This window comes from Pelodiscus sinensis, chromosome 2 (genome assembly GCF_052426305.1).
Source record: "Pelodiscus sinensis isolate ZL-2025 chromosome 2, ASM5242630v1, whole genome shotgun sequence".
NCBI lineage: Eukaryota > Metazoa > Chordata > Testudines > Trionychidae > Pelodiscus > Pelodiscus sinensis.
Window position 1 is genome coordinate 25,764,155 of NC_143053.1, and position 22,073 is coordinate 25,786,227.

At 43.8% G+C, this 22,073-nt stretch overlaps 1 protein-coding gene across 1 annotated transcript in view; it reads left to right on the plus strand.

The window, feature by feature from the left end:
• EIF3H (eukaryotic translation initiation factor 3 subunit H) overlaps window positions 1-22,073 on the plus strand; it is a 141,956-nt gene that overhangs the window by 21,710 nt on the left and 98,173 nt on the right. Inside the window, exon 2 of the mRNA XM_006130789.5 lies at window positions 13,662-13,818. Coding sequence (XP_006130851.2) covers window positions 13,662-13,818 — 157 coding nt within the window. The remainder of the gene's footprint in view (window positions 1-13,661; window positions 13,819-22,073) is intronic.

Genomic DNA, 22,073 nt, shown 5'->3' on the forward strand with positions numbered 1-22,073 from the left:
TCATCAGCTTTGATTCTCAAAACAATGGAAATATATTGATTGCTGTTCTAAAAACATGTCATAATAAAAAACTTATTTTAAATATTACATGTGTTCGAAGATTGAAATTTTCTAACCCTGTTTGTGGAAGGAGCAAAAATGATCCATCACAAAACACTTAGTAACGCTCTGTCTCAGTTGTAACTAGGGCGACTGTAGGGCCCTACTCTTGTTACAGTCCCATCATTGCTTCCTAACAGTGTGGTAATGATATCTAATGCCCTGCTGCTCAAACAATTGGAATCCTGGGGCCGTATTATAGAAACAGCCTTATAAAGCAGTCATTCTGCTTGTGGTCCTGATGGTTTCCATGGTAATGAACACTGTACTGTGATATTTATATTATGATATTTTCTATTGCAGAGAACCATATTGATGTGTAGTGAGTGGGACAATGGATAATTTAAAATATACAAACATAATGTAGTATATTACTCTTTGTACGGATGTGGCACCCAAAATGTACTACATGCTTTCCACATAGAAGAAAGAGCTCACTCTTCAGATTGAATCTGATCTAAAAAATGATGATGAGATACAGAATCCAAACATATCAGTCCTGGGGGTGATTAGCATATGTCTTGATTTATATGTTTGATTTCAATACCCTTCACTTCTCTCCATCAGTTGATGACCTTATTGTTATCCAGTTCACATTCAGCTCCTTTCCTCTGCATCACTGAGCAACTCACTTACAGAGGAAAAGTAATAAAAATAAGCAAGCTGATGACTTTAAACGTGTTTCATGGTACCTGGAAGATATCAGCTGACCAGTTCAAACTTTGGACAGAGTTAAGGAAAACATTCTCTATGAAAGATTAACGTCCCTGGCTCCTTCGCCAGACTCAGGACTCCCACTTTAATTCCCTGCTCCTCTTAAAAAAAAACAGGGAAGACAAGATGGTTTTGCTATTCGAAAGATTAAACCCAAGCCAAATCCCAAGTACCTTTAGAAAAAAATCTCTCTCTTTATATATCAAAACAATAATATGTCAACTCTTTTCTTTAGAAAGTCTATTCATTTTTAGAAGAACAGATTAGGGCTGTCAGTCACAGCCGTTACCTGGGAGCAGCCCCATAGGCCTGTTGAGTCAGCAGCCTTGCATGGGTGGAGGGAGCGGAAGCAGTAGCGAGAAGTGGGGCGGGGGGGGGAGCGGAAGTGGCAGCGGGAGGTTGGTGGGTAGCTGCCAACTCCCAGAGCATGAGCCTGTGTGGGCTGGGAGCTGGTGGCCCCCTCTTACTGCTGCTCCCCTTGTCCCCCTTCCCCCCGGGCCATGAGGATGAAGCAGCCCATGCCCGTGTCATTGGGGGGGATGGACGGACTCCAGCCCACTAGATTGGAATCGCTCCCCTCTTCCACCTTTTATTCAGTTAACTTGTTAAACCCAATGTTTAACTGGTTAACTAATTAATCAAGATTTTATGGACCCTTGGGGGATACCACTAGTTATCTCTCTCCATTTTGAAAACTTACCATTTATTCCTACCCTTTGTTTCCGGTCTTTTAACCAGTTATCAGTCCATGAAAGGACCTTCCCTCTTATTCCATGACAGCTTACTTTACGTAAGAGCCTTTGGTGATGAACCTTGTCAAAGGTTTTCTGGATATCTAAATATACTATATGTAGGGTTGCCAGGTGTCCGGTATTGTACCAGACAGTCCAGTATTTGTGCACGCTGTCCGGTTAAAAAAACCAGAAAATACCAGCATGTGCAATGCCAAGTATTTTCTGATTTTTCCGACTGCATGCTGGACAGAAGCCTGGCAGGCGCCGGGGGGAGCGGCCAGGAGTCCCAGCTGGGAGGCAGGGCCGCGACTGCTGCCGGGAGCCCTTAGTCGGTTGAGTGTGAGGAGGGTTGGAAGCCTCCTCCTCGCTCGTGCGTCACCGAGAGCCTGCGCGGGACAGGCAGCAAGTGCCCAGGTCAGTCCTGCTCCCTGCCGGCCTATTTGCTCACCCCCCCCCCCCACCTTCCCATCCGGCTGGTTCTCCCCCACTTCCCCTCCTGATCTTCTCCAGCCAGGCCCCTGCACCCTCCCCTCTCTCTGTTTGCTTTCTGCTGGCCTGTTCCTCTTCCCGATCTCCCCCGGTCAGCGCCGCTGCACCTCTCCGTGCCCCTGCTAACTGTGCTTTCCACTCCCCCTTCCTCCTGGCCACCGTCGCGGCCCCCAATCGTCCCCCCAGCTCTGCTTCCTGCCCCCCCTTACTCCTGGCCAGCCCTGCTCCCTCCCAGCAGGTCCCCCCTACCCTAATATCCCGCAGCCAGCCCCGTTCCCCTCACCTCCTCACGACCAGCCCTGCTTCCAGTTGGCCCCCCATCTCTCCTGGCCAGCCCCTCCCCCCCCCCGTTAGCTGTTTCCAGCCCCTCCCCTTTTCCCCGCCAGCACCACTCCCTTCCTGTCAGGTCTCCCCCCCCGCCCTCCCTCTCCATGAAGCATGTTGGTTTTTTATTTTTATTTAAATGACTACCTAGTAACCCCTAGCAGTGATCTAGGTTCTTTGGCCTTTCCCCCTTTTTTCCCTTCAACAACATTTTTTCCTGGTGTTTTTTTTTTGGGGGGAGGGGGGGGATGTTCGATAGTTTTGTTTCAGGCATCTAGCAACCCTAACTATATCTACCGGATCCCCCTTGTCCATATAATTTGACCCACTCAAAGAACTCTAATACATTAGTAAGGTATGATTTCCCTTTACAGAAACCATGTTAACTTCCCCCAACAAATTATGTTCATCTACAAGTCTGGCAATTTTATTCTTTACTGTAATCAACTAATTTGCCTATTACTGAAGTTAGAGTTACTGGTCTGTAATTGCTAGAATCACCTCTAGAGCCCTTTTTAAATATTGGCATCACATTGGCTATCTTCCAGTTGTTAGGTACAGAAGCTGATTGAAAAGATATGTTACAACCCACAGTTAATAGTTCCGCAATGTCACATTTGAGTTCTTTCAGAACTCTTGGGTGAATGCTATCTGGTCCCAGAGACTTGTTACTGTTAAGATTATCAGTTTGTTCCAGAATCTCCTCTTATACCTCAATCTGGGACAATTCCTTAGATTTGTCACATAAAAAGAATGGCTCAAGTTTGGGAATCTTTCCAACATTCTCAGCTGTGAAAACCAAAGCAAAGAATTCAATTAGTTTTTCCCTGTAGATTCCTTCTTTGTTGCTATCCTGTTGTCTCACAATGGAGGCCATCTTTCCTCTGACCTACAAACGAGTAGGAAAAACTTCAAAATATCAAGATGCGCTCTGAGACCTAAGTGGCTGATCACACTTCTCTCCCCCTCCCTTTAGAAATATTAGAAATTGAGTGGGGAAAAGTAAAAAGATTAATGCGAAGACGACTAAAGATTCTGAGTACAGAAGTCACTCCTCAACAGTGGAATTTTTAAGGCTTTGCTTTCCTAGAAAAACAAGGAACAGGAGACCTCTTCCTTCATGTTTTCCTCTGCCACTTGACCATAACACAAACCTTCCCAGTGTTAAGCTCTACAATGAAGAAAAAAGGGCTGAAAATTCAGAGGGGCACTCATTAATTTTTTTCCTGAGAGTCGATTTTTTGCCTTTGGAGCCAAACTCCACAGAAGAGGAAATTAGACCCAAGGTGGAGGGAAAACCCTCAGGTTTTTAAATTGTTTTTAAACCACCCTCAGGAGTATTATCCAGACTCTGTATCCTTCCAGATAAGGCCTTGAGAAAAGAAACCTTGGAGAGAAGTTGAACTGAATCCATTCCAGAGTGAATGTCCTGATATGTATTCTCCAAAAGTTTGTGTAGTCCTAGTGTTTGATTAAATAAATGGCAAGTCTTTATGTAAAATGATAAAAGCAAAGCCAGCTTAGTGCCTTTCATGCATTTGATATTACAGCCATCTGTGCATGGCCAGACTTCCTTTTGCATACTGTGCCATTTCAGTTCAGATGTCCTCTGGACAGGGAGTTTTTGGTGAAAAACCTCTTACTAGTCATAGCAGATTGTCTTTCTCCAAACAAACAGAAAATCCCACAAAAAATAAACCTTAAGATGCTCAATACGAGTGGTGTGCTGTATAATTCTCATAACACCAGGTCTGCCTAAGGCCATGGAGGGCCAACCTCTAGGGAAAGTAAGTACTGTTTACTACTGAATATCCCACGAGGCAGGCTTTTCAGTGACTATAGATAGAACTGCTATGGAAACCTCCTTTTATTTAAAAATCAGTCTGAGATCCTTGTGTATCAAAGGAATACAAACACTGTTATAAGTCTTGGTACTCTTTGGAGCCATCTGAAAGTTGCAAGAGTGATCCAAGTGGCTGATTCTGTACACCAGCTGATTTTGAGGTATAGAGGAGATGATATAGGAAAATTCTGCCTCCTTTAAGGGAGCTGATTGAGGAGCATGTGGCAGAAATGATCAAAACATTAGCTCAATACTATCTTAGGAGAAAAAAAAAAAGCATCCCCCCAAGTTTAAGTAGCCAGGGTTACACCATTAGAATTAAATGTAACACCAAACCTAAGTTTAATCCTCCAACCAACTGAAATACTGAGTATAAAGATTGCAATGTATCATCTTCAGATTAGGATAAAGGATCTCTGAGATCAAAAAGGATTAGGACTCTATCCTGTCCCTGTCCGGGCATCTGAGTTTCCCAAAGGAGGAATCCTCTGTGACAAGTTAGGTCACACAGATCCCATAAGACACTCACCTGATATACTGAAATACCACTGAGCCTGTCTACCTATCCTCTGAGATGCCCCACCAGTCTGTGCTGCTGAGCCAATCTGGTCTCCTCCAGTGGTGGCACAGGATTGGGTCACAGCCTCAAACAGAGCAACACAAGAACTTAGATCGGCTCAGCTCTTAGGAGGGTCAGTTAAAGGGACTAGACACAGCATCCAGGTGTACAGCCACAATGGGGCCAGAACCCCAGATAAATCCATCTTACTCTGCATAAAGTTTTAATACAGAGCAAATGCATAATTCATTTGTTGTCTTTATTAATGGAAGAGAGAGATGCACAGCTGTTGTCCAACCAGGTAGCCATTGTTTACACTGGGTTTATTATTAAAAGTGGTTTTAAGTATAAAAAGTAGGATTAAAGTGGTTTCATGTTATAGAAGACAGATCAAAATAAGTTTATTTTTTTATCCAGCTGTAGGTTCTACTCACCTTTTTCTCACAAACTGGGAGGCCTCCCAACTTGGGTCTGATCCTTCTTAATGTTCAGTTCCAGGTGGTTACAGAAGACGTCTTATATGAAAACAAGGGTGCTTTGGCATGTGGGCAGCTGCTCCAATTGTTTGGTTTCCTGACTGGGTAGATTTTGTCAAAGGCAGGAATCCTTTGTGTTCAGTTCAAACTTTTCTGTCCTTTGGTAGAAAAGTACAATATCCAAAATGGGTACCAGCATCTGCTGACCTGGCTACATGTCTTGGGAGGACCAATCATAGTCCAGACTTACAGGAAATATAAGACTATTCAGAGATCATTGTCCCAAGTACCAGGCTTTCAGTTCCTTTAGTACTGCTTGTCTCACTTAACATGTCTAGATTAGTAAACAGGTTTATGTTTCACATTTCAAACTTAAAATACAGGAATGATACATGCACGCAAATGGAATATGCGTGTTGAACAAGTTATAAGTTCTTAACTGATAAGTTACATGAAGTATTTTGCATAAAGTATATTAAAGTATGTCATTCATATTAATAAACATATTTCTGTAAATATGAGGTGCAACGTCAGAAATTCAATTTAACAGATTCCTTCAGAAGCCACAGGTCAGGATGGAGATCCTGGGTTCCATCAAAACAGCAATTCCCAAAATAAATTTTTAATTTATGTATCATCCAATGTTCTTAATGCTTTAGCTTTGGTTTGCCTACCTTGGTAAGGGTGTCTTCCAAAATACTAGTTAATATATTTTTTCCTGTAGGCTCTCTCTTCCTATTTCAGATGGGCACTCCCAGTGTGTTCAATGCCTGGGCCAGGCACATGCCACAGCTCACTGCCAGCATTGAAAGCAGTTGACGGCCTGCACGCCGAAGGCCAGGGAGCTACAACTGAAGTTTACCTCCTTGGAAAGTACAGTAAGACTAGCCTCTGACCCGAAGCATTCTACTCTGCTTTGGCAGCCCTCACAAACAGCTATGTTGGAGAAAGCAGCCCCTTCTGTCTCTACTACTTGAGACTCTTACCTAGATCCACTCAGGAAGAGATCTCACTCATTGAGCAGAGGTGACTCCCCCCTCAAAAAAAAAAAAAAAAAAAAAACGGGGGCCAACACCTAAAATACTCCCTGCACCAACCCACTTTAGGGCCCAGGACAGGGAAGTACCAGGACCATCATCAGCTCATGGCTCCTGAGGGTCCAAGGACCTTGGAAAGACGACTGACGGCACAGGACAAGCCCATGTCAAAGCCAACTTTGACAACACTGTCCACCTCTGATTCGGCATCCAAAAAGGCCAATTCAAAGACACATCCCAAAGATGCTCCATCAGCATATCTATGTCACTCACGGTACCAAAAGCACAAAAGAAGCCTGCTGCATATTCTGCGCTGTCGACTCAGCAAGTAGCTGTGATACTGCCATCTTTGGCTCTGTTGGTACCGTTGATGCTGACTCCACTCGCACAGACAACAGTGGAGGAGCTCAGAATGACTATTCAGCACCAACGGTACACCTGCCTCTAGCAGGCTTACTTCATTTACTTCTGCATGCTCGGCACTGCCTCTGTCAAGTGATGAGGATGAGGAGCCCCTTGTTTAGAGCTCATACACCGAGGCACTCCTCACCCAAACAACTTTAGCTGCAACAGCAGCATTAGATGCACCCATCAGTGCCTCAATGGCAGATACCCGAGTGGGTTCTGCCTCCAGTCCCTGTGCCACATACCTGACCATACTGGGATCCCTGGGTTCCTTACATGACCCAACAGCCTCAACTCATGGAGCCTCAATCAACCATCATTGGACACCTGTTATCAAGAGGAGGACAAACCTCCTTCAACTGATGACAAGTCTGCAGTTGCTTTGCATCCACCCACACACACATCGTCCTCTTCTCCCAACAATGCTCTGATGCCTCCCCCTACTACAGTGGGGGATGATTGTAAATCCTTTCAAGATCTGTACAGAAGGGTAGCAAAGGTCCTTGAAGTTTCATCAGTTAGCCCCCATGAGGCTCAACATTAACTAATATCCTACATGTCTCCCTGGCAGTAAAGCTAGTGCTCCCTAAGGACCCAGCCCTCATGGTCCAGATAAAGTGCTCTGGCAGATACCAGGCATGGTACGGCCTGTCTGCAAGAAGTCAGACTGCAAATACTACATCGCACGTTAGGGCACTGATTTTTATTCTCCCATCCAACCCCAAGTTCCATAGTGGTAGATACAGTGAACCAATGGGGCAAACAGGCTGCAACCAGAATCACTCCTTATGAAAAAGAATGGAAATGCCTCAACTTCATGGGGAGGAAAGCATATTCCTCTGCTTCCCTGCAGCTATGTATATTGAACTATACAGTTATGCTGGCCAAGTACACACACCATATTTTCAAGCTGATGACACATTTTGTTGAAGTGCTAACTGAGGATGACACACCCGTTCAGGGCCAACATGAATGGGGCACCCTGATAGCACACACAATCCTTCAAGCTGCACTAGACTCTTCTGACACTGCATCCAGATTTATCGCAACTGCAGTGGTGGTCATGAGGAGGTCGTCGTGGCTACATCTTTCCAGTTTCCCACGTGAGGTTCAGGACTAGGTAGAAGATCTCCCTTTTCAGGGATCTAAAGTCTTCGTTGACATGGCGATTAGCCAGGGGATAAAATGGTGTCCTTGGCCTCTGTTTGTCAGAGGCTGGAGAGGGATGCAGGAGACAAATCGCTTGATCATTGTCTTTGGTCCACCCTCTCTGGCACACCTGGTGCTGGCTACTGTTGGCAGACAGGATACTGGGCTAGATGGACCTTTGGTCTGACCCAGTACAGCCGTTCTTATGTTCTTATGAATGCCCCCTTCACTCACTGAAGGACTCCTGTGCTACCTTGAAGACACTTGGTATTCATGTTCCTGCAATAAAACCTCCTTTACTGCACAAAGTGAGTAATCCTCTCCTCAACACTAGACCTAGTCTAGCAGTGTCTGTTACAGTGCTGCTTCCTGGGCTTGTGCACTCTTGCATCCAGAACAACAGTCTTCCACACACAGGCCCCTCCACACTTTACCAAAGATGGCATTTGCCTGCAGATTCCTCCCATCTGTTATGCAATACTCTGATTCTTGCCCACCTAGGCTGTTGATGGTCCAGAACTTGGCAAAAATGGATTAAACTAGGTTAGTAAAATGTTATAACACTTGTACCTTGAGGAAGTATTCCCCAAGCAGCGTCTTCATAGGCCTGGTCTGTGGGGGAGCACTTATGTAGGTGAGCAGCTGTTGTGTGAAACATCAATTAAGTTTGCTTTGATTAGGGCTGTTTAACACGGTATGTATATGCACACACAAAACCCAACAGTGCTGGCAACATAATTTCTAGGCTAGGGATGTAATAGGATAATGGCTTATACAGTTTACTGATAAGCCTGGGCTTACTGGTTACCGTGAACAGTTACACACAGGCTCCCGCCCCGCTCCCGGAAAAGTGGCTACCACCCCACACTGTTGGCTCTGTATTAGGGATGTTAACAGCTAGAAAGCTAACCATTTAACCAATAAGTAATTACACCTTCCCCTTCTTCTCCCTCCCCCCATACTCTGCATTTAAAAATTGGGTCAGCAGGCTGGCTCAGAACCAGCCCGCTGGTCTGAGTTTTCAATGAAGAGCATGCAGGGGAGTTACTTGCCGCCCTGCACTGCTGCCACTGATACAGAGGCAGCAGCGCGGGGCAGCAGGTGAGAGCCAGTCCATGTGGGGAGCCCACCTGCTGTCCCATGCTGCCACCTGTGTATCAGAGGCAGCAGCATGGGATTGCAGCCAGGAGCCCCTCTGCACGGGGAGCCTTTTTTTAAACTAGTGGCAGCAGCACTAGGTAGCAGGGGGCTCCCCAGGAGTGGATCTGGGAGTGCACTGGCTGCCAGCCCTGCCCTGGGGGACATCGAGTAATCATGTAACTGCTATGAAATTTAGAGGCTACATGATTATTAAAATAACTGCTTTCTAATATCCCTACTCTGCATCAGTGTCTGCAGCGCAAGCCGTAAGCCAGCTCCCTACGAGTGGGGTGGGAGTTGGGAGCTGCTGTGGAGTGGGAGCTGGCTTTTAAGCTGGCTGCTGCCCTGTGTTGCAGCCTCTGTACCAGAAGCAGCAGTGTGGGGTGCAGGCTGGAGCTGATAGGTGCTGCAGGTGCATGTATCTGTGTAACTGCTGAAATTTTCAGTGCTTACATTGTTAGCCAATTACTCGCTTTTTTAACATCCCTATTCTAGGCCTCTTGCTATTTCTAATGCTGGTGGAGCTGATCTTATGTTAGCAAGAGAGAATTTCAGAACATTTTCTTAGGTCTCATGTATACAACAAAGCTTCTAGTGCCTGCCCTACTGTTAACCAGTCTTTAAAAAAAGAGAATAGATTTAAAGCCTTAATAGTTATCTGCATATTGCTCGGCCAGGTCACAAATGACACTACACTTAGTACTAATAAGTGTTAATGATATATATGCTTATTTCTAATGATAGCAGTTAGCTTTTCACATGTGACAGTTTGAACAGGTCAATAAGCTAATTTCAGTGGTGTGTACACAAAGTTGGTAGTATAAGAAAATTTTATCAGCATACTATTGAGGTGTGAAATTAAACATAAGTATACTGGTGTAATTCCTTTGCCCCCTTTTTAAAATACAAAAGTGGCTTTTTTCACTTAGTTTGTCACTGGGGAGAGGGTTTAAGGAGAACCAAAGAAAGCCACTCATAACTACAAATACATTACTTGCAAACTGATGAGATGTTCAAAAGCATCTCTCAGTATTGCTATGATTATCAAAGAAATTTGGGTATACTTTTACATTTAAATGGTTTTTTTGGGGATAAGGGGAGAAGGATCTCGAAAATATTGGATGGCAAGATTTCTCCTTATAAGTTTTATAGCAATGTTTGGATAGCAGCTTTTCTTGCAATGCTTCTTTAAACTTCAGCTTATCATCAAGCATTATACATTAGGTGTTACTTACTGTATTTAGTCATTGTAGAAGTTGTATAAAACAAAATGGAAAATATAGTAAGAATGTAGTCAGTGTTTTCATGGGATGCATGTCTCCTTTCTTACAGTTTGTACTTTTAATTTCAAAATACAGTCAGTAGTTAGTATGCATATTGGTCCTAGGATATTAGAGACAGGGTTGGTGAGGTGATCTCTTTTATGGGACCAACTTCTGTTGGAGAAGAGAGAGAAAAATTATTTTGAACTTACACAAAGCTTTTGAAACCATCTCTCTGTCCAGTAGAAGATAGTCCAATAAAACGTATTAGCTCACCCACTGTGTCAGTCAACAGCTAAAGCTGGAAAACCTGTTTCTGTCTGGAGCGTGCTAATGGAGTTGAGCTTAGAACATAGCCTCATGCAGGTCTCTTACTAGATTAGCACATTAATTAATGCATTAGGATCCAGCATTGCATTAGGACAGGGGTAGCCAACCTATTACAGATGAAGAGCCAAAAAAGTGGTGGGTACAGCGCAAAGAGCCAAGGGAAAGAAGTTGAGCAAAAACCAAACAAAAAACTCGCTGCCCCTTTAAGAGCTGCGTGTGACCCAAGCAGGTTTCCGTCGGCTGCAGCGTCAGATCTTGCTGCGCCAAGGGGTGCCCTGCCCAGACAAGGAAAAAAGGTCAGAGCAGAGGACAGTAAGAAGAGCTGCGGGTGCGGGAGCTGCAATTTTTCCTTTGAAGAGCCTCATGAGGCTTGCAAGCTGCAGGTTGGCCACCCCTGCATTAGGATATATGGTTACCCATTTGGAGTTCTGATAGTCTCTAACCTTCTGTATTTCTTCTGAGTCAGAAGGTGCCAGGGATTGCATTGTGGTAGCAGGTGCTCTATTATGGTGTTTTTATAGTCTGATATAGGCTACTAGAAGATAAAAAGTGAACAATATCTTATCAGAAATAGTGAGATGAAATATTGTAGTGTAAAAACTTATCAAAGGTTAGTGGGAAGGCAAGCAGGGTGTAAGAGAACACAAACAATTGAAGAGCAAAGTAGAGAAATATCGGAAATATGATACTATGCATGCTTAATCATGCAGTAAATAGTATCTTATACATGTGCCTCAGTCCATCCTATTATTTACATGTTATATGACAAAATAGATAGCTCTCCACTAGAAATTTGATCTCTGTCCCAGCAAGCCTATCATGAAGTACCACAACACCTTAGAATTAATGGAAGGATATACTTTCTTGTGGTATAGTGATAGTTTATGGAAAAAACAAACAAGCATATTTGATTTAAAACTCTGTTATCTTTCAGCAGAGGTATTAAATGCCACTTCACTATATGGTATTTTTTTTCTTTCAAAATTTCAAAGTAGTTTCATTTTTCACATCTAAATATGCACCTGGACCTTTGCTCAAAGTATCTGAGATTACTAGGGGGCTGCACCCCCTGCTTGCTACTCTCGCCAACCCCCCTTTCTCTGAGGGTAGGTTTCTGTCCAGGGGAGAGTGTGCTGTTTAGCTAGAGTGGAGGCAGCAGGAGTGGGCTGGTTGTGTGGTGTCTCAGTGGAAGGAGTAAGGGAGTGGGGATGGGGTTGGGCTTGGATGGGATCCTGCCTGCCTGGTAGGGGTTTTGGGAGTCAGGCTCTGATGTCAGAGGACCTGATGTGGCCCAGGAGCGGGGTTGGGGGTCAGGTGTGGATGGTGGAGGGTACCCAGCCCCAGCAGCCCCCTCCCATTGGTACAGTGCCCTGGGGTGTAAAGTGAAGGCTGGAGCCGGAGCTGGAGCAGCCCATGACAGGAGGGGATAGCGCCAAGGCTGGCCACAGCACGTGACCGAGGGTGGAGGCAGAGGCGGGCAGCAGCAGTGGCATGATGATGATGTCATTCTGTTGTCCCGTAGGAAATTTTTATATATGTATATATATCTTTGTGCCCCATTACTAATCCCCTGAGGTATGTAGCCCCCTCCACTGCATTGTGTAGCGTGGTCCACCCTATTTAATATTTACAGCACATAAGATGCATTTCCCTCTTTTCTTTCACTTCAGCCCATATTTTCTTCTTTATCCTCAAACAGAAGACTTCTCATAAAACTTGGGATTCCCTCTTTTTCCTCCAAGAAGGCAATATATATTGTGTATTTGCATTTGGTTTTCCTGTGCTATGAATGTTTTTCATTACCACCATGCTGCAGGGAGTGTAAATCATTACAGGTGTTTTAAAATGATTGTCACAAACATAACCTTTTGCTTCATTATTTAGTGTGCAATGCAATATATGTTCCTGCCACGTAAATGTGGACTTGTATTCATGTAGAATGTTCATTGAATCTGTAAGGGCAGTATTTATGCAAAATTTGTTCTCTCTCAGTGGTAGAGCAGAAATCCATTATGGTAGCTGGTTTGCCTACAGATGCAAAGATCAATAATGCTTTCTTAACAGGGCCATCAAGCATTTCTAGCCTGCTATGCTTGGATAGATAAGACCTTAGACCTTGGTGAAATAAAGTCCACTTGAGCTTCCCTTTGCATCATCCTTAGTGTCTCTACACATATAGATTAGTGTCTGTTGTTACTCTACATTTATACGTTTACTTTGTCATTTAAGTCTAATTAACAACATGAATTGACCCCCCATACTTTGCATTTCTGAGCTAATCTCAAATCAGTGTTTGAAAACATAATAGTAAAATCTACATAATCAACTCTTCATCACATAGGGTTACTTAATGTATTCAGAGTTGTGAGGGATGTGATAATTATTATGACAATCCTTTTTTACTCAGTCATTTACACACTTTTATTTCTGCTCTTAGGTGTATTTTCTCCCTTGTTTATGCCTCTTGGTTTCTGTTAACTGAAAGCAAAATGTTTTCAAGGAACACTTTCAATGTGTCATAGTTCCATTTCAGTTTTGTAACTGATACTATTAAAATTATTCCTTGAAAGTCCTGCATTTGAAAATTTTAGAAGTATTTTTCTGCCTCTTTTAAACTGCTGCTGGCTGAGTTGTGCATAATCATTTTCACTACCTTTTGATAGTTGCATCTCCTGCATTTCTTTGGAGGGCGATTATAGCCCCGTAAGAGGGTATTTAATATCAGCATCTCCCCTCTCTTGCTGCTGTAATTATTATTTATATTAAAACAATTTAAAAGGGAGTTCTCTCAGCAAATTGATCTATGTTTAAATAAACAATTGTTTTCCCAGATCCTTTTAGTGGTCTTCAATACTTCCTCTTTTACCATGGGGTCTGGGCCGCTGGCTTATACTAAATTCAGTGAAACGTGTTAGCTAAAGGTAAAATGAAATTCTTTTGTATAGCTTCTTGTGTAGGACTTTTCTGTTGTCATATTAAGCCTGTAATTCATTTGGTTTTCAGCTATGATTTCAGATAACCTACTTAAACTATTTGTCATATGAATTTAAAGACCGTATAGAAGAGGCTTTCACATTCTACTCTTTGTCTTGGTTTTTAGGTTGTGTTAAAGATTATTAAACATTACCAAGAAGAAGGACAGGGGAATGAAGTGGTCCAGGGCGTGCTGCTGGGACTTGTGGTGGATGACAGGCTTGAAATCACCAACTGCTTTCCATTCCCTCAGCACACAGAAGATGATGCAGACTTCGATGAAGGTAATACATGCAGTTTGTGTAAACGTGGGTATTGGATTTTCCCCCAGAAAAGCCAAAGTATATAGATTTCTTTAAAAGACAAATCCCCTAAAATTCACCATACGTAACATTCACCAAACCAAAATAAATTACACGCGCAAGCAACTCCCCCTCTCCCCCTCTCACACACACAGCTACTATATCTGGTAACTTTATTCACATTTGTTACAAGGACTTTTTTAACTGGACTGAAATAATCTGTAAATTCAGTTCCAAAATTTACACATGGAGCTACCATCCTCTATAATTGACTCAGGGCTTATCTACAAGGGAAATACAAAGGCATAACTGCCCCAGTATAATTAGACTCTTGTAGTAACATTGGAATAACTTCCTTTGTATGGACACTCATATTGTAGAATGTTCTGGGATAAACGTCCATATGGAACGTTATGCCTATAAATATAGAGAAGCTCTTCTTCTTGGAAGTCTGAAGAGCAAAGGTTTGAAGGTTAAGGGACACTAGCAATTGGAGATCTTGACAATTTAAAATTACAGGCAGTCCCCGGGTTACGTACAAGATAGGGACTGTAGGTTTGTTCTTAAGTTGAATCTGTATGTAAGTCGGAACTGGCATCCAGATTCAGCCGCTACTGAAACTGATCAGTTTAAACAGCGGCTGAATCTGGACGCCAGTTCTGACTTACATACAGATTCTACTTAAGAACCCCAGGCATCCCCAAGTCAGCTGCTGCTGAAACTGATCAGCGGCTGATTCCAGGAAGCCCGGGGCAGGGTCTTCCTGTAGTCAGCCACTGGTCAGTTTCAGCAGCGGCTGACTTGGGGACGCCTGGGGCAGAGCAGCTCGGGTGCTGCTGGCTTGGTCCAGTAGCGCGGCTGCTCCTCGGAGCTACTGGACCAACCCAGCAGCACCCCAGCTGCTCTGCCCCAGGCGTCCTGATTCAGTCGCTGCTGAAACTGACCAGCAGTGGATGAATCAGGATGCCTGGGGCAGAGCAGCTGGGGTGCTGCCGGGTTGGTCCAGTAGCGCCCAGAGCGGCGCTACGGGACCAACCGGCAGCACCCCAGCTGCTGTACCACAGGCATCCGGAGCAAAGCCGCAGAGCATGAGGGCAGCGGGACAGCCCAGACGCGCCGTGGCTGTCCTGCTGCCCTCAGGCTCCGCGGCTTTACTCTGCTTTGCTCCCCGTCTCCCTGGTCTGCAGACCAGGGAGATGGGGAGCAAAGCAGAGCAAAGCCGCGGAGCACGTCTGGGCTGTCAGGGAGCACGCGGAGGGAGCACGTCAGGGAGACGCGTCTGGGCTGTCTGCTGCCCGCGTGTTCCGCCGCTTTGCTCCCCGTCCCCCTGGTCTGCAGACCAGGGAGACGGGGAGCAAAGCAGAGCAAAGCCGCGGAGCACGTCTGGGCTGTCAGGGAGCACGCGGAAGGAGCAAGTCAGGGAGACGCGTCTGGGCTGTCTGCTGCCCGCATGCTCCACCGCTTTGCTTCCTCTCCCTGGTCTGCTGGAGACCAGGGAGACGGCCCCGTTCATAACTGCGGATCCGACATAAGTCGGATCCACGTAACTCAGGGACTGCCTGTAATTTAAAAAGCTTCAGGTGTTCACAGCTGCACCTATGTTCTCCTGTTGATCAGTAATTTCTTACTATCTACAAGAGATTTTAAAACTGACTACATAAATTAATGTCAAATGGATAATGAAAACTAAAGTGAATTTCTGGTTTTTAATCTTAATAATAGTATCTTGTTACTTATACTAATTGAAACACTTGTACTGATTATTTTTAAGTTGATTGTGCCCCTTTAACATTATGAATTAGGTTTAACAAAGCAATATCTTCAAAGTAGTCATTCATTTAACCTGAATGTGATGGAAATAGTGCTTGTTCTACCTAATTTTGACAGCTCAATTTATGAAAGTAATTGTAACAATCTTAAAATTACTGCTGTTATTTACTGTACTTTGCTAACAGTTTAAATATAAATGTTCAGTGATGTGTCCTGCCAAGTAAATTATACCCATAAAACATGCTACCAAAACTGCCCATGTGTGGGTTTTTTTGGCGCTTTGTAAGTCAGTTGTTCCATCTGTTGTGGGGCTCAGATAGAGCTCTTATATCATGGTGAATTATGAGCCAAAAAAAGTCCATTGTTACAAGAGCTCTAATTTAGCACTGGAATGAAAAACATATTTTATATAATATGGTCTAATGAAAATATTAGATTCTCCTATAAATGTGCAGAAGCTTGGGTTTCAAATCCTCCTAACCAGCAGATGGAAACAGATTAATATGTTTAATAACATCAAACCTACATATAAAATTGCATCTGTATCTCAGACTTCATTGTTTCTCTGTCATGTAACAAAAGGGCAATCAGACCTTTTACGGTACATCTACATTGCCATTAAACACTCATGTCTGGCCTGAGTCAGCTGACTTGGGCTTGTGGGTCTTGGGCTCTTGGGTGGTAAAATTTCACTGTGTATGCTTGAACGCAGGCTAGAGCCACGGCCTGGGTTCAAGCCCGAACTTGAACAGCTACATTGCAGCTTCACAGCTCTATATCCAAAGCCCTTTGAGCCTGAGTCAGCTGACATGGACCAGATGTAGGCATTTAATTGCAGCGTAGACATATGGCTAGTGTCTAGGGATGATCTAGTTATCTGCATGGCAGTACATGATGTGGCAGTACCCAAATAAATCCTTAATACCATGTGCCACATTCAACTCTTGCCAGGCATACAGAACTAGCTGGCCGGAGCATGGAAGTGCCCATGGTGCCATGTCTCACTTGCATCTTAAGCTAGTTTCCATATGCTGAGCTTGACTCGAAGGGGACCCACTTCAATACAGTGAAACCACTAGTAACCCAGAACACTCTCTCATTCTACTGCCAACAAAGATGCAAACTAAGAGGAATTTTCATCACCTAAACAAGGAGAGATAATAAATTGGGATTTTTTGGGCTTGAAAAATAGACAAAAGGGGGATATGATCAGTGTTCCCTCGAATATTTTCCATTCATGTGTGGAATACATGTTGTTGTGTGAATTGACATGTGCTGCTGTGCATCACCAGTAGAAATAAACAAAAACTAGATTTAAAATATATTTTTAAAAAGTTACCATACAATTACTCCAGCCAGGATAAGTATGACATTCTAGAACTCACTATTCCAAAGAATTAAATTTAAATCCAAGAGAAATAAAGATTACCAAACGCATAGACCAGTCATAACACTAAAGTAACACACTTTGAAAGAATAAAATTATAGAGACTATCTGTGCATTGCAAGAAGCACCAAATAGTAGCAACAACAATATAAGTATGTGTTGTGAGCTGAATGTGAAAGAGACTGTGTGTGTGTCTATGGGAGTGAGACACAGACTGTGTGTGTGACAGACAGGGATGTGTGCTGATTGCTGCTGGGTAAGTTTCTGAGAAACCCCATATGCTGTCTCTTTAGGACACTGAAAACTCTTCTGCTCTGATCCTGAGTCCTGTTGTTCTCTTCCCCCACTCTGCAAAGATGGAGTACATAGGGAGGGAGAGTGTCTGTGTGACACAGTGTGTGTTTGTGTAGGTAGGTTAGAGAGAGACTGCGATCTGGCAGTTGGGGAAATCTTAGGTTAAACTATTCATTTCCTCATTAAGAAAGGAACTCAATCTTCAGAATAGATTTCAGACAGCAGCAAGTATCTTCCCAACCCAGGTTTTGACTCCTCTGTCCTGAGGGCCACAGGATGGAGAGAGAGGGGGAGGGGAAGAGGGTCAGCTCACACAGTCTGTCTTATCTGGGAAAATCTCAGAAAAAGTGGACTGTTTCTTTAACCGTTCAGACTGCAGGAGCTTGGAGTTCTGAGCCAGGCTGTGTCCTTCCCACCTCCCGCGTTGCTCTGCAGAGATGGGGCATTGGGGCAGGGGGACACCCTGACACCAGCACTCCCACACCCTCTGCTCTATACAGCTAGCAGGATGGTTCCTCCTGGGAGTAGCTGCAGGATGCTGCAAGGTGGGGGGGCACCTGATTAGCAGAGCATGCACAGCGGGCAGCATGTGACTCTCCCCTAGGGATGTCAACGTGTAGTTGACTCTGCGATTAACCGATAAGCCTAGATTTATCGGTTAATCTTGGTAACTACATGCCCTCCTCCCTTGCTGCCTCTGTTTCAGAGGTTACAAGGGGGAGAGCAGAAGCCAGTGCTGGGAGAGCTAGCTTAAAAGCTGGTTCCCCCCCAGCACCAGCTCTGCGCTGCTGCCTCTCCCTCACTCCCACACTGCTGCAGCATGGGGGTGGAGGGATGCAGGGGAGGCTGCTGCAAAGCAGCCTCTGTCTGCAGGGGCTCAAGTTCCTTGTGGACAGAGGCTGTTGCCTCCCCATGCTATTTCCTCTGTATCAGAGGGTGGCATGCGACTCACTGGGAGAGGGGCCAGAGCACACTAGTCCTTGGGGACTATAGAATAGTCAAGTAGCCGATAAGAATTCATGCAGTTACTCGACATCTAACATCCCTAATATCCCTTGTACAGCCACATGTGTGTAGCTTACAGGGAACACAGATTATGATAAATGTCTATAAAATCATGACTGCTTTGAAGAAAGTAAATAAGAAGGTGTTATTTACTCCTTCTGTTAATACAAGAACTAGGGGTTACCCAAAGAAAATTGTGAAAGCCAAGACTATTACAGAGTTCAAAAAAAAATCACTAGATAGTTCATGGAGAGTAGGTCCAGAAGTGGCTGTTAGCCAGAATAGGCAGAATTGCAAAACCAGGCTCTGAAGTGTCCAAAAGCTAGAACTGGATGACGGGGAATAGATCACTTGATTACCTGTTTGTTTATTTTCTCTGAATCACCTGGCATTGGCCTCAGTCAGAAGATAGGGTAATGGGCTAGCTGGAGCAGTATGATCATTTTTATTATAACTCTGAATTTATGGAGCTCTTGAATTGTAATTTTCAGGTTAGTGGGACCAGCAGTGATAGTGAAAAGGTCGAGAAGTTCATGGCCTTTTCCGTTGGTTGTTGAGTATGATGATAAAAGTAAACATTTTTCCAAACTGACTGTAACTTATGATGTCAGAGACATGGAATCACACATTTAGAGCATGAAGTTTTATATAGAGGAAAGTGAAATCCAAGTAGAGATTTTTGAGGCTGAAATAGGAGATTAGTAGAGTTAAGACCAGGGGATTCCATTATAAAATAATGCAAAAAAATATTCTCTGTGCAAAATCTTCTGGGCCAAGGAATTGATTGAGAGGTCTTGAGCCTGAAGTCTAACTTAGATTCTTGACAGATTCTAAATAGGGAGTTTTGAAATCCAGAAATGTTGAAAAATGTTGGTCATATATATAATTTATTAAAAGCAACTTACTTCCTTGGTTGCCAATAACATCTTGTATTAATAAAAAATTAATAAAACATGTAATTGCCTTGTGCATTTTTCTGTTTACTTAAACAGAATGAAATATAAAAAGCAATAAAACTGGACCGGCTCATATTACTTTCATTTATAATCTGTTTCCTTTTCTAGTTCTGTTGTACTAGCACTAGCACCTTTATAATGCTGTAGAACACATTCAAGATTAAAATTAAATTGGAATTTTTAAAATATTGAAAACATTTCTATTCAAATGGGGAATAGAAATGTTTTTGTGAAGCTTAATACTATTCCTCTTTATTGTGCTAGTTTAACTGTTTAAATACACCTTCAGATAAGAATTTATTTGAAACCTCAATGGGGATCACTGAAAAGTGAAATTCTTGCTAAAGGAACTTGACATTTTTTTTTTCAAGAGCAGAAGGAAATCTTTATTTGAATAATTTGTTTCCTAAAAGATGCAATAGAAAATTAGTGTTAGCTTCCCGTAGATGCTACTGTAATTCTGAATAGTTCTTGTAAAGGTTGTTCGCTCAGACTTGTGAATTTCAAGGAGGTAAATATGCTCACCTGGTAACAAATGTTTGAGAGCACTAGTTAAGTATTTATTATACCTAAGGAAAGTAGAGATCTTCAGTGTCTGTGTAGTTTTTTTAAAAAAAAAGAGCAGGAGATAGTAAATTTTGAATAGAAAATAAGGCTTTTTTTAAAAAAAAAAAAAAGTGGTTCCCAGCCTTTTTTATATCACAGACCAGCAAACCCATTCACAGACCTTTGGCGGACTGGCAACCCTTGATTTGCATATTCACATTTCTTTATGCAAATAACAGATATGCAACTATGCAAATAAAGTTTGCTGGTCCACTTAGCTCCAACCCAGCCCCTTGCTCCGCAGTGCCTAACACCCTTGGACTCCCAGGCCCATGCCCGTTGACCCTTTAACCTCTGACCCCTATAGCCCATGCCAACACCCTCTTGCCCCATGACCCCACCACGCCCTCACCCAACATCCCTTTGATCCTACCCCACCTCCATACTCCCCAGAGTGAGGCTGCCCACTCCAGGGAGCATGGCTTTTACTGCTACACAGGCAGAGGGAGTGACCGTTGGCAGTGCACACCCTCCCTTCCAAAGTGCGTCTGTCACCCTGTGGGTAGAGGAAGGGAGGAGGGGGTGTGCAGAGCCCTGGCTGGGCCACCATCTTACCTGCGTGGGAGAAGGGAGGGCGGCGCCTCCTGCTCCACTGCCTCCTGCCGGAGCTAAGCTCCCGTGAACAGCCGGCTTCAGCTCTGGCAGCCGCTGCGGCCTGGCAGCTAGTGGTTTGCAGATCAGCAGTTGGAAACCGCTGCTCTAAAAAATAAAATTTTCTTGTAGTGTTCCTAAAGTCATCCACCCAGAAGCTTGTGGACTTGCTCCATAACAAGATTTTTTGGGGGGGGAGGATTATCTTAGCAACCTATGCATTCTAGAGCAGTGATCTCCAAACTTTTAAAGCACAAGATCACTTTTGAATTTAAGCGCAATCCACGATCTACCTCAAACCCAAATTCCCTTGCCTCCTTTGTGTCCCTTCTCCGAGGCCTCATCCCTGCTCACTCTATCCTCCCTTTCACCAGGCAGGGGCAGCGGGTTGGGATGCAGGCTCTGGTCTTGGATTAAGGGATTTGGAGTGTGAGATGGGCTCTGAGCTGAGCTTGGGGCAGGCAGTTGTGGTGCCGGAGGGGGTTCTAGGTGCAAGGTCTGGGAGAGTATTTGGATGCAGGGGTGCTCAGGGCTAGGGCATGGGCTTGTGTGCAGGAAGGAGGTCATGACGGGGGTAAGGATTCAGGACGTGTGGTCTAACTGGGCACTGCTTACCTCAGGTGGCTCCTGGGTGGTGGTGCAGTGGGGTTAAGGAAGGCGTACCTCTGCCCAGGCCCTGTACCACTCCCAAAAGCAGCCAGCAAACTCCGTCCCAAATCCTGTTGTGACCCCCCCACTCTGCTCTATGGATATAAGTTACAGGCTGCGAGAGGGGGCACCTTGACAACAGTGCCCCATTTCTCCCTCCCCTGCCCTGCATAGCAAGCAGGAGGCTCCCAAGGGTGGGGAGAGGCAGCTCCAAGGCAAAGGGCAGGAGGTGCGCAGCAGTAGGGGGAGGGGCAGCTGAAGTGCAGACACTTTATAGTCTCTTGGCCAAACCAGTCAGGATCACCTGTCAGAGGCTCCAAGATCTACCCATAGATCCTGATCTACTGGTGGGTGACCACTGTTCTAGAGAGTTAAAAGGCAAAGCTTAATTGATGGCATGTTAACTAGATGAAGGAAAATCTACTCAATGGAGTGTAACATTGAGAACTTCAAACTGTAGATGCTAGGAAGAGGACTTTGAACGTTCTCTCATATTGTTGGACATCAAAAGTAAATGAAATTAGTATGTGCTCTTTGCTATTATACAACATCAAGATGGATAGATTCAAATCAACAAAAAACACGAAACCTTGATTTAAATCTATTGTAATCTTGATTTTCATTTTTATTCTATATTTTCTAAAGAAGGATTGATTCTCATTGTTTGGTAACCATTAAAACATTAATTTGCAACTTAATACAGCGGTGACATACTAAAATTCCTGTGTTTTGCTAATCAACAGGATGCAATGTTTATACATATGTTAAATTTATCTAATGTTAAATTTATTCAGATTCTTCAGTTTTACAATGTTAAAACAGAAAATGATGTATGTTCTTTTGCTACTTTAAGTTTTTACTCATTTCTTTCAAGCTATGTTTGGAAATTGGAATGCCATTAAATGCACAAAAATAGCATTTTAAAATTTGTTTTATTCAAAACTATCCTGAACTCACAAGAAAAAAGATTTATCAAGAGC